General features: G+C 31.2%; 1 protein-coding gene and 1 pseudogene across 1 annotated transcript; one reads left to right on the top strand and one right to left on the bottom strand.

Annotated features, from left to right (window-relative positions):
* Window positions 1-1,013: 1,013 nt before the first annotated feature.
* Window positions 1,014-2,459, top strand: LOC137246543 (putative nuclease HARBI1). The gene is made up of 4 exons (XM_067777637.1): window positions 1,014-1,221; window positions 1,277-1,713; window positions 1,771-1,915; window positions 1,982-2,459. Exons 2-4 carry the CDS (start codon window positions 1,576-1,578, stop codon window positions 2,092-2,094), a joined length of 396 nt encoding a protein of 131 aa, XP_067633738.1. The 5' UTR covers window positions 1,014-1,221; window positions 1,277-1,575; the 3' UTR covers window positions 2,095-2,459.
* Window positions 2,460-2,467: 8 nt separating this feature from the next.
* Window positions 2,468-13,679, bottom strand: LOC137245936 (uncharacterized; annotated as a pseudogene).
* Window positions 13,680-14,368: the final 689 nt, after the last annotated feature.

Here is a 14,368-nt window from a genome sequence, read left to right as displayed (position 1 = left end):
CCTGATGTCACATTGTTTAAATTTTTCCCAAATTATTAAATAAATTATAAAAAATTAAAAAATTGCTTCAAATAAATGTTTTCATACATTTGAAAAAGCAATATGGGCAATCCCCGATTATTAAAATCATACAAACAGACAAAATTGGTTAATTCGTTGTAGTTCTATAAATAGAACGAAAACAGCAACAAAAAAAAAACCAAAGTTTCTTTGAAAACCGCCGTACTAAGCATAGCTTTAACACATAATTGCATACGAAGTATGCAATGTGTAAAAGATTAAAATATGCAAAAAAGAAGGCAATTGGGAAGAACTTTACAACAGGCATGACGTAGCTGAATGCGTTTACAACCATTTCAACTATCGTGGGAGTGCGAGTTCGACTCCCACTCCCGGGAGAAAAGGCTTTGAAGAGATTTACAAGGTATAATCGAAACAGCTGTCGCCTTGTCCGTCCTGATGTCACGTTGTTTAAATTTTTCCCAAATTATTAAATAAATTAATTATTTCGGTTTTAGCCCGATAGCACTTGTATGTTTTTACAACTAAAATTGCGTATAAAACGAAGGTTTTATACATATATTTTAACACTCCCCGTGAGTGGTTTATTTATTATTTGTTGAAAATGTTGATTTTTTTAATTATTTGACGCGAAACACGTTGTACTCAACCACATGCTATAAGTCCAATTTTTCATATGGTTGAGCAGCAAGGAATTTCAGCGAACCGTTCACGACGAGATTGAAAACGCGAATGATGCAAATGATTTACGAAATAAAAACCTCAAATTAAATTGGTATGCATCGAAACAATGCTAAACGATCACTTCAACGATCTGTAAACAATAAACAATCTGCCCTATCACACAATCCATCGTAGCAAATTTTCGAATGTAAAAGTCCGCTCCGAATCGGAGCGATTTTTTATCATGCAACCCATGTGAATTCGAAAGAGTTGTTGCCGTATGCAAATTTTAAATTTTGACGTTTCGAAATCAGATGTTTTGCAATAAATTGAAATTTCAATAAATACAAGGGTAAATAAATTTAACTAAACTGAAATATATATTGGAAAAACAAAGCTTTTAAATGTTATGGATTCTTCGTTGATATTTTCTATAATGCTGGTGGAGGCGGAAGGTGAAAGAAGTAGATCGAATATGAAAATTCAACGAAAAATATTAAGGGACTTAAGCAATCCGCTCGATGTCGAGGCCACAATGTAAGTATAGGAATAACTTCATAACTTCATAGGTTAACTTTATTTTATGAAACAGGTTTACTAAAAATTATCGCTTGAATAAGGCGGCCTTTTTGTACGTCTTAAGTGTCCTAGATGGGAATACACGCTCACAAAGGCCGTGCTCCATCTTTCGCTCCATCTTTTGTCTTCCGTATTACGTTTTTTTGCGGAAGGTGGGTACCAGCATGGAGTGGGAAAGGACTTTGACATTCCCATGGCTCAATCCACATTTTGTGGCGTATTAAAAGACGTGTTATCCACTCTTCAATGTGATCTATATGTCCTCAGTGGCTGAATCTTGATTTGAGCAACGAAGAAAAAAGGCAAGCAAAGATGGAATTTTATCAAAAATATGGATTTCCTGGTGCGATTTTATGTGTAGACGGAACGCACATTAAAATTGTTGCGCCGACTAAAGACAAATTCCTGCATTTTAATCGTAAAGGGTACTATAGCATCAATGCTATGATTGTATGTCTTGCAAAAACTGGTATTTCAAATATCTTTAAAATTTTTTATTTATTGCAGATATGCGATAATAAAATGAGAATTCGTTACGTAAATGCGCAGTATCCTGGCAGCAACCACGATGCTCATATTTGCAACGTAAGCAACGCGCGAAATTTTTTTGAAAATAAATACCTAAACGGCGAACGAAACACTTGGCTTTTGGGTATGTGCATACACATATAGACCGTTTGAATAATTTTTTGCTAAAATGATTTTATTTATTCCACAGGAGACGCTGGATACGCTCTAGAGCCATGGTTAATGACACCTTTTCGTTCACCTACAACAGGAAGCGCCGAAGGAAACTACAATAAAATACATGCAAAGCGAGAAATACCATAGAAAGGACCATAGGTGTATTTAAAAACCGCTTCAGATGCCTTTTGGGTACTCGTGAGCTTTATTATGAACCCATGAAGGTTTGCCAAATAGTGAACGTTACCGCAGCATTGCACAATATTTGTATCCATTATCGCGTGGCTGATGATTTTTCAGAAAATTATGAAGAAAACAATTTTAATCAAACGTATGAAGCTTCTCCTTCAACATATACTGTATTCGGATAAGGGAATCTATATCCTCAACATTAACACGACTATAATATTCAATTAAAAAATAGCAAGACTTATATGTATTAATTCATTTACACTTTTTTATTGAAACTTTTGGTATATAAATAAAGCTATGTACATATACATATACGTACTAATTCATTTACACTTTTTTATTGAAACTTTTGATAGGCACCTGTATTTAAATAAAGGAATGTACATATACATACTTACATATGTATAAATTTCAGTGTTTTTTGGAAATCGCATTTAAGCTTTTTTCTTCAACTAATAACATTTGTTTTTTTATTGAATTTTTAGCATTGATCAAATCTTCCATGGATTGGTTGTGTCTACAAGTTTCTTCCACTTCTGCATTCTTCAGGTCGCAGTGATTTTCCATTGGCCGGTATAAGAGTCGTATACCGGAACAAATATCTTCCAGCTTTTGTTCCTGTATTGAATAGTGTGCTATGGTCTTTTCCTGAAATTCCTTTTGAAGCAAAAAATGGTCTTGAAGTACTTCTGCTGTATTTGTATCAGTTGGCTTGCGCGCAGAGGAAACACGTCTCGGAAGTGCTGGACTGCGGCTTGATGACGTCATTGACACGTCAGCCTCGATCTCATTTTCAGAGTCGGCTGCAACAGGTAGCCCAACGCTCACAGTGTTTTCAATTCCATTCGTGCTAGTCTCTAGTGCTGTCAATCGGATGACAGCTTCCTCCATTTCATTAAAATGGTGCTGCCTGTTTCGACCGCCACCAGTAGCTGTCTCTTCTTTTTTGTTTTCCACTAGCTTCCTTTTAATATACGCCTTCCAGTCTAGCCATACCTAGTAAACACGATATATATACATATGTTCACACAAGCAAAGCACAGTAAATTACACATTTTACCTTTTTCCAGCTAGTGATGTCTTTCTGAGGTGGGCCCATGCTGTTAAGCTCCTCCGCCACCTTTTTCCAAAACTCCGACGCTTCTTCCTTAGAGCACTTTTAAAAGCCGTGTGCCATAGAAGGCTTTTCTTGCAGAAACTCCAGCAAAGCCGCATACTGTTGCCTTGTTGTTATTTTGGACCTGTATTTTGACAAATTAAATACTGACTACGCGTTTATTCAATAAATACTTACATTTTTATAATTTTTTCAATTTGTTTTAATTTATTTCAATTTTTCGTGGATTGTCCGCTTACAAAAACTTGTAGAAAAATTGTGGGAAATTTGACAATTTGACATTTAGAGTGTGTTCAGTGAATGCTATTCTCCGAATTTCGAATTTACGTTCGGAGTTGTTCGAAATGCATGAATGGTTTTGTAGTAACTTCTCCGAAAAACAGTATACGATGGAGTGCGTGATAAGACCGAATATATATATATATATATGTGACCCGGTCTATGAAAAGGTGGCTTATGACTCAAAAAAGTAATTGTAAACAGCTGTTTTTTGTTTAGCCATAAGCCACCTTTTCATAGACCGTGTCACATATATGATCGTTACTGGTATTATGCTGAAGGTAACTTGAAGAATTGAAGAATTTTTTGATCGTTTTAACGATCGTCGCTGTTAATGTTCCTCCCATTTCGCCCGCTAATAGTCTAAGAGCTGATAAGCATTTTTGAGCAGGTATTTGAGGCACAATAAAAATTATGTATAATGCTTTTTTAAAGGTATCTAAATAAAGAAACGCAGAACTGGCTAAGGGGTGGCGGGGCTGAAACAACCAGTGAATTTAACAAAAAAATTAATTTTTGCATGCTAAAAATGTTTGTGAGGCACATTGAAAATTAGATATGTTAAAATTTAATATTTGAAAAATATAAAAAGAAATAAGCCACATTATTAGGTTGGGCCTAAAACTTTGCCAGGTCATTGCAAAATAATTTTTTTTAACAATTTTTGTTGTTATATCGGCCTACTGATTTTAAGATCGCGGGTTCGAATCGAGCTCAAGGCCTAACAATAATTTTTTATCATTATTATTGTTATGATAAATTTTTTCTTAATTGAAAAAATTTTTAAATTAGAATAGAAGAAAGAAAAAATTTTAGACAACTGCCAAAGCTCGTTGTATAGATCCATTTCGGGAACTGCTAAATTCCTTCATCGGCAACGTTTAGGCGCCGCTGCTATAACCATTCAGCCACCACAGCGGTTTTTTGTTTGTCTTCATTAATCCTACTTCTATTCTGGTTCGTGCCAATTGATATTCACACCACTGCGACATCTGTTGCAGAATAGCTGTGAAAATTGGGCTTGTTTGTTGGCAATGCTGCCAAAGTGTCATATTTTATTGACACTTGTTTTTCCCCGTGCTCTGGGATGTATTAACAATTTTTGTTGTTATATCGGCCTACTGATTTTAAGATCGCGGGTTCGAATCGAGCTCAAGGCCTAACAATAATTTTTTATCATTATTATTGTTATGATAAATTTTTTCTTAATTGAAAAAATTTTTAAATTAGAATAGAAGAAAGAAAAAATTTTAGACAACTGCCAAAGCTCGTTGTATAGATCCATTTCGGGAACTGCTAAATTCCTTCATCGGCAACGTTTAGGCGCCGCTGCTATAACCATTCAGCCACCACAGCGGTTTTTTGTTTGTCTTCATTAATCCTACTTCTATTCTGGTTCGTGCCAATTGATATTCACACCACTGCGACATCTGTTGCAGAATAGCTGTGAAAATTGGGCTTGTTTGTTGGCAATGCTGCCAAAGTGTCATATTTTATTGACACTTGTTTTTCCCCGTGCTCTGGGATGTATTAACAATTTTTGTTGTTATATCGGCCTACTGATTTTAAGATCGCGGGTTCGAATCGAGCTCAAGGCCTAACAATAATTTTTTATCATTATTATTGTTATGATAAATTTTTTCTTAATTGAAAAAATTTTTAAATTAGAATAGAAGAAAGAAAAAATTTTAGACAACTGCCAAAGCTCGTTGTATAGATCCATTTCGGGAACTGCTAAATTCCTTCATCGGCAACGTTTAGGCGCCGCTGCTATAACCATTCAGCCACCACAGCGGTTTTTTGTTTGTCTTCATTAATCCTACTTCTATTCTGGTTCGTGCCAATTGATATTCACACTACTGCGACATCTGTTGCAGAATAGCTGTGAAAATTGGGCTTGTTTGTTGGCAATGCTGCTATATCAACATTCATGTTGATATTTAAAAAAACTTATTTTTGTTTATAATATAAAATTTATTTTTGTTTATTTTTGAGTTTAGATATTTTCCAACTAATTAGAATTTTCTTTTTTTGAAGTTATTCAAAATTTTAAGTTAACACGAAAACTCAATTAAAATTATTTTAAAAATTAAAGTAAAGAGTACAAAGTAGTTAACACTATATTTACTCCCCCTCCAAGAAAATTTGAAACAAACGAATTATTAATTAATATTAAATGTAACCTTTTTTTGTTTTTTGTTGTTTAATGTATTTGTGTTTAAATTAGTGTTAATAAGTATGTTTGCTGGTTTAAGTAAATCAATTGAAATATTTTTAATAGTATTATTGTATTGAATTGTAAATGTTTTATGTTTCTTAGATATAACTTTAAAAGGTCCTTCATAAGGTGATTCTAAATTAGATTTACGAAGAACTTTAACAAAAACATACTCACAATTTTCTAATTGTTTAGGAACGAAAACATTTTCTTTGTTATGATGAAAAACTTTAGAACGAACAAGTGAAAAATATTCTCTTATTTTATGAAGAGCGTCATTAGAAAAATCATGTTCTTTATTACTATTTGAAATAATTAATTCACCAGGTATTCTAAGTGTTTGGCCATAAACAAGTTCAGCAGATGAACATTTTAAATCTTCTTTAATAGAAGTTCGTAAACCAAGTAGAATGAATGGTAAAATGTCAGACCAATGAACCGAGTCGTTTGATGCTATAATTGCTGCTTTTAAAGTTCGATGAAATCTCTCTATCATGCCATTTGCTTGGGGATGGTAAGGAGATGTATGAATTTTATGAGAACCTAAAAGTTTAGTTAATTCCGTAAAAAATTTTGAGGTGAATTGTGAACCTTGATCTACTGTAATATTCAATGGTATACCAAATCGTGGTATATAATTTTGAATAAAAGTTTTTACTATAGTATTTGTTGAAATATCTTTAAGTGGATAAGCTTCAGGCCAACGTGAAAATCTATCAATAATTGTTAAAATATAACAATTTTCATTTGAAACTGGAAGAGGTCCAACAATATCCATATGAATATGATCAAAACGACCTGATGGTATTTGAATTTTTTGAATAGGAGATTTAGTATGTCTTGAAATTTTGGATTTTTGACAATTGATGCAAGATGAAGTCCAATCGTTAATTTCTTTACGCATGTTAGGCCAATAATATTTATTTTGAATTAATTTTCTAGTTGTTCTTATACTTGGATGAGATAATGAGTGAATTTTGTCAAATATAATTCTTCTCATAGAATGTGGAACATAAGGTCGAAAAGGTTGTAGAGAAACATCACACCATATATTTAAATTAATAACTGGAATATGAATTTCCTTTAAATTATTTTTAGAATTTTGATCAGAAATGGTTTTTTGTAAAAATGTATCAGTTTGTTGTTCTTTATATAAAGTTTCTAAATTTATATCTTGAGTTGAAATTGCATTTATTTCTGGAATACGGGAAAGTGTGTCGGCAACTATGTTGTCTTTTCCACGTATATATTGAATATCATTTGTAAATTGAGCAATGTATTCAAGATGACGTAGTTGACGAGGAGATCTATCTACTTTAGAATTTAGAACATGAATTAAAGGTTTATGATCAGTATAAATTGTAAAAGTTCTACCTTCAAGAAAATGTTTAAAATGTTTAATTGAATTATAAATTGCCAAAAGTTCACGATCAAATGTTGAATATTTAGTTTCTGTTGTAGTTAGTTTTCTTGAAAAATAAGCTAAGGGTTCTAGTATGTTATTGCTAGTTTGTTGAAGAACTGCTCCAATAGCAACATTTGATGCATCTATAGCTAATGATAAAGTACCATTTTTGTCGAAATGTGTAAGTAAAGTATTTTTTGCAAAATGTTTTTTAACATTTGCGAAAGCTGTTGTGGTTTCATTTGTCCAATTTAATTGTTTGAGTTTGTTTTTAATTGCATGTGTTAACATTTCATGCAGAGGACTAAGTTCTGTTGCTAACATTTTAATATATCTGTGATAGTAATTTATCATACCTAAAAATTTTTGTAATTTATTTATAGAAATTGGTTTTTCAAAATTTGTTATGATTTCAATTCTATCTAAAGATGGTTTAATACCTTCGCCTGAAATTTCGTAACTTAAAAAATTTAATTTATTTATACCGAGAGTACATTTTGAAGGTTTGATATTTAAATTATATTCTTCAAGTCTTTTGAAAACTGATTTTAAATGATTTATATGTTGATCTTCATTATCACTGGCAATAAGAATGTCATCAATGTATGTAAATACAAAATCGAAATCAGAAAATACTTCATTAATAAAGCGTTGGAAAGTTTGAGCACTGTTTCGTAAACCGAAAGGCATTCTTACGAATTCAAACATTCCAAAAGGGGTAGTTATTGCAGTTTTATGAATGTCTTCTTCTGCCATTGGAATTTGGTGGTAAGCACGCACAAGATCAATTTTTGAAAAAAATTGTTTGTTTTTTAAATCAATTGTTAAATCGTGAATATGTGGTAAAGGATACCGATCTGGTGTAGTAATAAAATTAAGTCTTCGATAGTCTCCGCAAGGTCTCCAATCATTTGGTTCTTTTTTAGGAACGAGATGAAGTGGAGATGCAATAGGAGAATTTGAGGGTCTGCATATACCTGTTTTAACTAAAAATTCAAATTCAGCTTTAGCAATTTTAAGTTTCATTGGATCAAGACGTCTGGGTTTCGAAAATGGTAAAATACCTTTTGTTTCTATCCTGTGAACCGTATGGTGTTTAACTTTTTTAGTATAATCTGGTTCACAGGTAATAGATGGAAATTCATTAAGTAATTTTGAAAACTTATTTTCGACAATAGGAATTTTGAGTGAGAAAATATCAGAAAATCCAGAAGATCCAGTAACTTTAATTTTTGTAGTAGAATCCATTATTTCTTTATTTTTAATATTGACAATAATTCCGAATTTTTCTAAAAAGTTTGCTCCTAAAATTGGTGTATCAATATTCGCAATAATGAATGGAAATTCAAAATCTCTTCTTAAACCTAAATCAATTTTAAGTAGTTTTGTACCGAAAGTTTCAATTGAAGAACCGTTTGCTGTAGTCAAAGTAAGATCCGAATTTCTTTTATAAATTTTAAATTTAGAAAAAGGAATAACTGATACAACTGCACCTGTATCGATAAGAAAATTAAGTTTATTGAATTTATCAAATATGAATAGGCGACGAGTAGGTTTAATAATAGTTCCATTATCCGTCACCGTCATAATGGATCGTTTCAGTTTAAATTTTGTTCGGAATTTGAATTGTGATTTTGATTAAAATTGCATGGGGGTATACATTTAAGAGCGTTATTCTTAAATTTTTTGTGATACCAACAAATATTTGTTTGTGAAGTAAAATTACGATTGTTTGAAAAATTTCTTGATTTTGAAAAATTTCGAGATTTAAATCTATTTCTATCTTTAGATCTTGAACGGATTTGTAATTGATTAATATCATTAGAAATTTTATTTAAATTTTGAAAAATAGCCGTGGTTAATTCAGTTAAATTTTTAACGCATTGTTCTAAAATATTATTATTTATACTTGAGACTATAGGAGATTTGGAAGAATGAGGTTTATTGATTAAATCAAAAAGTTTGTCAGCTAAAATAATAATTTCATCTCTGTTTTGATTATTATTGGAAGTCAAATGAATTTGTATTTCTTGTGGTAATTTACGAATCCATAATTTGAAAAGTAATTCTTGACTTACAATGGAGTCAGTACCTATAAGTGATTTCATAAATCTGAATAATTCAGATGGTGAACGATCACCAAGTTCAGTTTTTGAAAATAATTGTTCTAATCGTTTTTCTTCGCTAAGAGAAAATCTTTCACATATAATTTTTTTGATTGTATCATATTTATTAAAAAGAGGAGGAGGGTTAATAACATCTAAAATTTTAGATATAGTATCTCGTTGAAGAGTAATTAGAACATTTTGAAATTTTAAATTATCATCATTGATATTGTTAATTTCAAATTGTCCTTCAACAAGCAAAAACCAGGCATCAGGACAATCTTGCCAAAATTGTGGTAATTTAATAGATTTAGTAGAAGGAAAATTTTTAAAGTTATCTTGTGTTGAAGTATTTTGTGTTGTATAAATGTTAGAATTTTGAGTTGTATTGTGAGTCATGATGTTATTTGTATGGTTGATATTTTGATTTTCTGCATTTGTAAATTTACGAGTTCGTATTGGTGAACGTAGAACCATATGAAAAAAAAAAAAATAATAAATAAAATAAAATGAAAAATTTGAAAATTAGAAAATATTTAAGATTTTTTTTGGAAAGGGAGTTAACAATTTAAATAAAATATTTAATTTTATATAAAAAATAAGTAAATTTAAATAATTGTTAAAATATAAAAATAATCTTAAAATAAATTTGAAAGTTAAAAGGTTTAAAATTTTAATTTAAATTATAATTGAAAAATTTTAAATTTAATATTAGAATAAAAATTGTACTTACATAAAATTAAATTTAATAAAAAAATATTAAAATTAATAAGTAGTTGATTGATGATTGGCAATGGCATTTACGTTATTCGAGAAATTTTGATTGTTGATAAATATTTTCGTTTTGATTGTAGTTGGAAGTCTGGCCAGTCTGGTGACTAGAAGGTCTATTGAGTTATGTATATCGATTTCTCTGATGAGCAAATAGCTTTCATACATGTAGAATGCACAAATTGTAAAAAATTTCATTACTTTAACATTTTTTTTTTTTTTTGCTTTCGCAAATCGCAAATCAGTTCGTGCACTTAAAAATGTTGTATGTACATAAATAACTGGTTGTTTGGTTACAAAGCAATTTTGTGTATTGCATAAAATGTTCTAGTTTACGAGTTACACTGGATTGTTTTCATTTTTCTTCATATATTTTTAAGTTGCGTTAAACAATTCATGATAACTTGAACCACACGTGTCTTTATATTTTAAGTTTTGCATTTAATATTGGCAAGATGACGGTTGAAGACGGTTGAAACTTCGCATGAGTTTCTGTTGGTAGCTACTTTCAGCTAGATGAGAAAAATTGGTTGCACGGAAGTACTACACCACTTTTGTCAAACGAAAATTATATCGTTCTTGAACTTATTGGGGTTTAATTGATTCGATTGCAGGATCGTTGGTAAGATCGCCAATATATCAACATTCATGTTGATATTTAAAAAAACTTATTTTTGTTTATAATATAAAATTTATTTTTGTTTATTTTTGAGTTTAGATATTTTCCAACTAATTAGAATTTTCTTTTTTTGAAGTTATTCAAAATTTTAAGTTAACACGAAAACTCAATTAAAATTATTTTAAAAATTAAAGTAAAGAGTACAAAGTAGTTAACACTATAGCTGCCAAAGTGTCATATTTTATTGACACTTGTTTTTCCCCGTGCTCTGGGATGTATTAACAATTTTTGTTGTTATATCGGCCTACTGATTTTAAGATCGCGGGTTCGAATCGAGCTCAAGGCCTAACAATAATTTTTTATCATTATTATTGTTATGATAAATTTTTTCTTAATTGAAAAAATTTTTAAATTAGAATAGAAGAAAGAAAAAATTTTAGACAACTGCCAAAGCTCGTTGTATAGATCCATTTCGGGAACTGCTAAATTCCTTCATCGGCAACGTTTAGGCGCCGCTGCTATAACCATTCAGCCACCACAGCGGTTTTTTGTTTGTCTTCATTAATCCTACTTCTATTCTGGTTCGTGCCAATTGATATTCACACCACTGCGACATCTGTTGCAGAATAGCTGTGAAAATTGGGCTTGTTTGTTGGCAATGCTGCCAAAGTGTCATATTTTATTGACACTTGTTTTTCCCCGTGCTCTGGGATGTATTAACAATTTTTGTTGTTATATCGGCCTACTGATTTTAAGATCGCGGGTTCGAATCGAGCTCAAGGCCTAACAATAATTTTTTATCATTATTATTGTTATGATAAATTTTTTCTTAATTGAAAAAATTTTTAAATTAGAATAGAAGAAAGAAAAAATTTTAGACAACTGCCAAAGCTCGTTGTATAGATCCATTTCGGGAACTGCTAAATTCCTTCATCGGCAACGTTTAGGCGCCGCTGCTATAACCATTCAGCCACCACAGCGGTTTTTTGTTTGTCTTCATTAATCCTACTTCTATTCTGGTTCGTGCCAATTGATATTCACACCACTGCGACATCTGTTGCAGAATAGCTGTGAAAATTGGGCTTGTTTGTTGGCAATGCTGCCAAAGTGTCATATTTTATTGACACTTGTTTTTCCCCGTGCTCTGGGATGTATTAACAATTTTTGTTGTTATATCGGCCTACTGATTTTAAGATCGCGGGTTCGAATCGAGCTCAAGGCCTAACAATAATTTTTTATCATTATTATTGTTATGATAAATTTTTTCTTAATTGAAAAAATTTTTAAATTAGAATAGAAGAAAGAAAAAATTTTAGACAACTGCCAAAGCTCGTTGTATAGATCCATTTCGGGAACTGCTAAATTCCTTCATCGGCAACGTTTAGGCGCCGCTGCTATAACCATTCAGCCACCACAGCGGTTTTTTGTTTGTCTTCATTAATCCTACTTCTATTCTGGTTCGTGCCAATTGATATTCACACCACTGCGACATCTGTTGCAGAATAGCTGTGAAAATTGGGCTTGTTTGTTGGCAATGCTGCCAAAGTGTCATATTTTATTGACACTTGTTTTTCCCCGTGCTCTGGGATGTATTAACAATTTTTGTTGTTATATCGGCCTACTGATTTTAAGATCGCGGGTTCGAATCGAGCTCAAGGCCTAACAATAATTTTTTATCATTATTATTGTTATGATAAATTTTTTCTTAATTGAAAAAATTTTTAAATTAGAATAGAAGAAAGAAAAAATTTTAGACAACTGCCAAAGCTCGTTGTATAGATCCATTTCGGGAACTGCTAAATTCCTTCATCGGCAACGTTTAGGCGCCGCTGCTATAACCATTCAGCCACCACAGCGGTTTTTTTTTTTTTGTTTGTCTTCATTAATCCCAGAGCACGGGGAAAAACAAGTGTCAATAAAATATGACACTTTGGCAGCATTGCCAACAAACAAGCCCAATTTTCACAGCTATTCTGCAACAGATGTCGCAGTGGTGTGAATATCAATTGGCACGAACCAGAATAGAAGTAGGATTAATGAAGACAAACAAAAAACCGCTGTGGTGGCTGAATGGTTATAGCAGCGGCGCCTAAACGTTGCCGATGAAGGAATTTAGCAGTTCCCGAAATGGATCTATACAACGAGCTTTGGCAGTTGTCTAAAATTTTTTCTTTCTTCTATTCTAATTTAAAAATTTTTTCAATTAAGAAAAAATTTATCATAACAATAATAATGATAAAAAATTATTGTTAGGCCTTGAGCTCGATTCGAACCCGCGATCATAATTTTTTTTATTGAAAAAATGTTTTTGAGGCACTGAAAATTAGATGTTAAAATTTAATATTTGAAAAGTATAAAAAGAAATAAGCCAGATTATTAGGTTGGGTCTAAAACTTTGCCAGGTCATTGCAAAATAATTTTTTTTAGTTGAAAAAATGTTTTTGAGGCACTTTGAAAATTAGATATGTTAAAATTTAATATTTGAAAAATATAAAAAGAAATAAGCCAGATTATTAGGTTGGGTCTCAAACTTTGCCAGGTCATTGCAAAATATTTTTTTTTTTTTTTAATTGAAAAAAATATTCTTGAGGCACATTGAAAATTAAATATGTTAAAATTTAATATCTGAAAAATATAAAAAGAAATAAGCCAGATTATTGGGTTGGGTCTAAAACTTTGCCAGGTAATTGCAAAATAATTTTTTTTTAATTGAAAAAATGTTTTTGAGGTACTTGGAAAATTAAATATGTTAAAATTTAATATCTGAAAAATATAAAAAGAAATAAGCCAGATTATTAGGTTGGGTCTAAAACTTTGCCAGGTCATTGCAAAATAATTTTTTTTTTAAATTGAAAAAATGTTTTTAAGGCACTTTGAAATTTTAATCAAATTGTTATAAAACTACTTTGCTTATTTATCACTTGGTAACAACATAGAATATTTAACTTAGTTGGATTGGCTTTGGAATTTCTGTCAGTGAATTAAAATATTGTACTAATTTTTTACAGCGAAATTATACGTGCCATTGTGAATCAAACTAAGTGTGACTGCCTGACAGGATGTTCAATATGGCTACTTTTTAGCGTTTTGACAGGATGTTCAATATGGCGGCGCATAGGGCCGGCTATCTTCAGCGGGTGATAGAAAGAGATACAGAATGAGACAGCGATAGTCAATTACATCTCAGGTGAGCCAATCACTTTGGAATTTTGACGTCTATGCTATTTTTGAGGCACTGAAAATTAGATATGTTAAAATTTAATATTTGAAAAATATAAAAAGAAATAAGCCAGATTGTTAGGTTGGGTCTAAAAGAAATGATTTTTTTCGATAACATATTCATCAATAAAGTTACAAATTTTATCGAAAGCGTGTTTATGTAATTCTAAATTCTTATGGAAATTTGTTTCCGGTTTTTTTCGTACTCTCGTAATTTGTTAAAATACTCTTTACGACAAAGCCTATGGCAACTCAAGTTCTCGGAGCTTTGTATTTTTTTGTAAACTTCAGATTTCTCGATAAATTCTTTATATCCTCAGAAGTTTCCAGATTATTTTTTTCTAAATACATAGCTGAACAGTCTGGAATAGTATTGTTGTCTCCGACTTCAGCATTGATTTCAGATCCAGATACTTCACATGAACTTTGTTCAAGTGCATTATTATTAGAAGATGAAATATCTGTCATACATTTTTTTTATTAAAATGTAATTCAA

Source organism: Eurosta solidaginis, chromosome 3, assembly GCF_040869045.1.
Source record: "Eurosta solidaginis isolate ZX-2024a chromosome 3, ASM4086904v1, whole genome shotgun sequence".
NCBI lineage: Eukaryota > Metazoa > Arthropoda > Insecta > Diptera > Tephritidae > Eurosta > Eurosta solidaginis.
The sequence above is the reverse complement of the archived record's forward strand: the minus strand, read 5'-3'. Positions and strand labels throughout refer to the sequence as shown.

What these genes read in the sequence shown, in the direction of transcription:
- LOC137246543 (XM_067777637.1), top strand. Translation starts at nt 1,576, where the DNA reads ATGGAATTTTATCAAAAATATGGATTTCCTGGTGCGATTTTATGTGTA. An exon ending in ATAGCATCAATGCTATGATT is followed by an intron (nt 1,714 to 1,770) that starts GTATGTCTTGCA and finishes TATTTATTGCAG; the next exon opens with ATATGCGATAATAAAATGAG. An exon ending in ACGAAACACTTGGCTTTTGG is followed by an intron (nt 1,916 to 1,981) that starts GTATGTGCATAC and finishes TTTATTCCACAG; the next exon opens with GAGACGCTGGATACGCTCTA.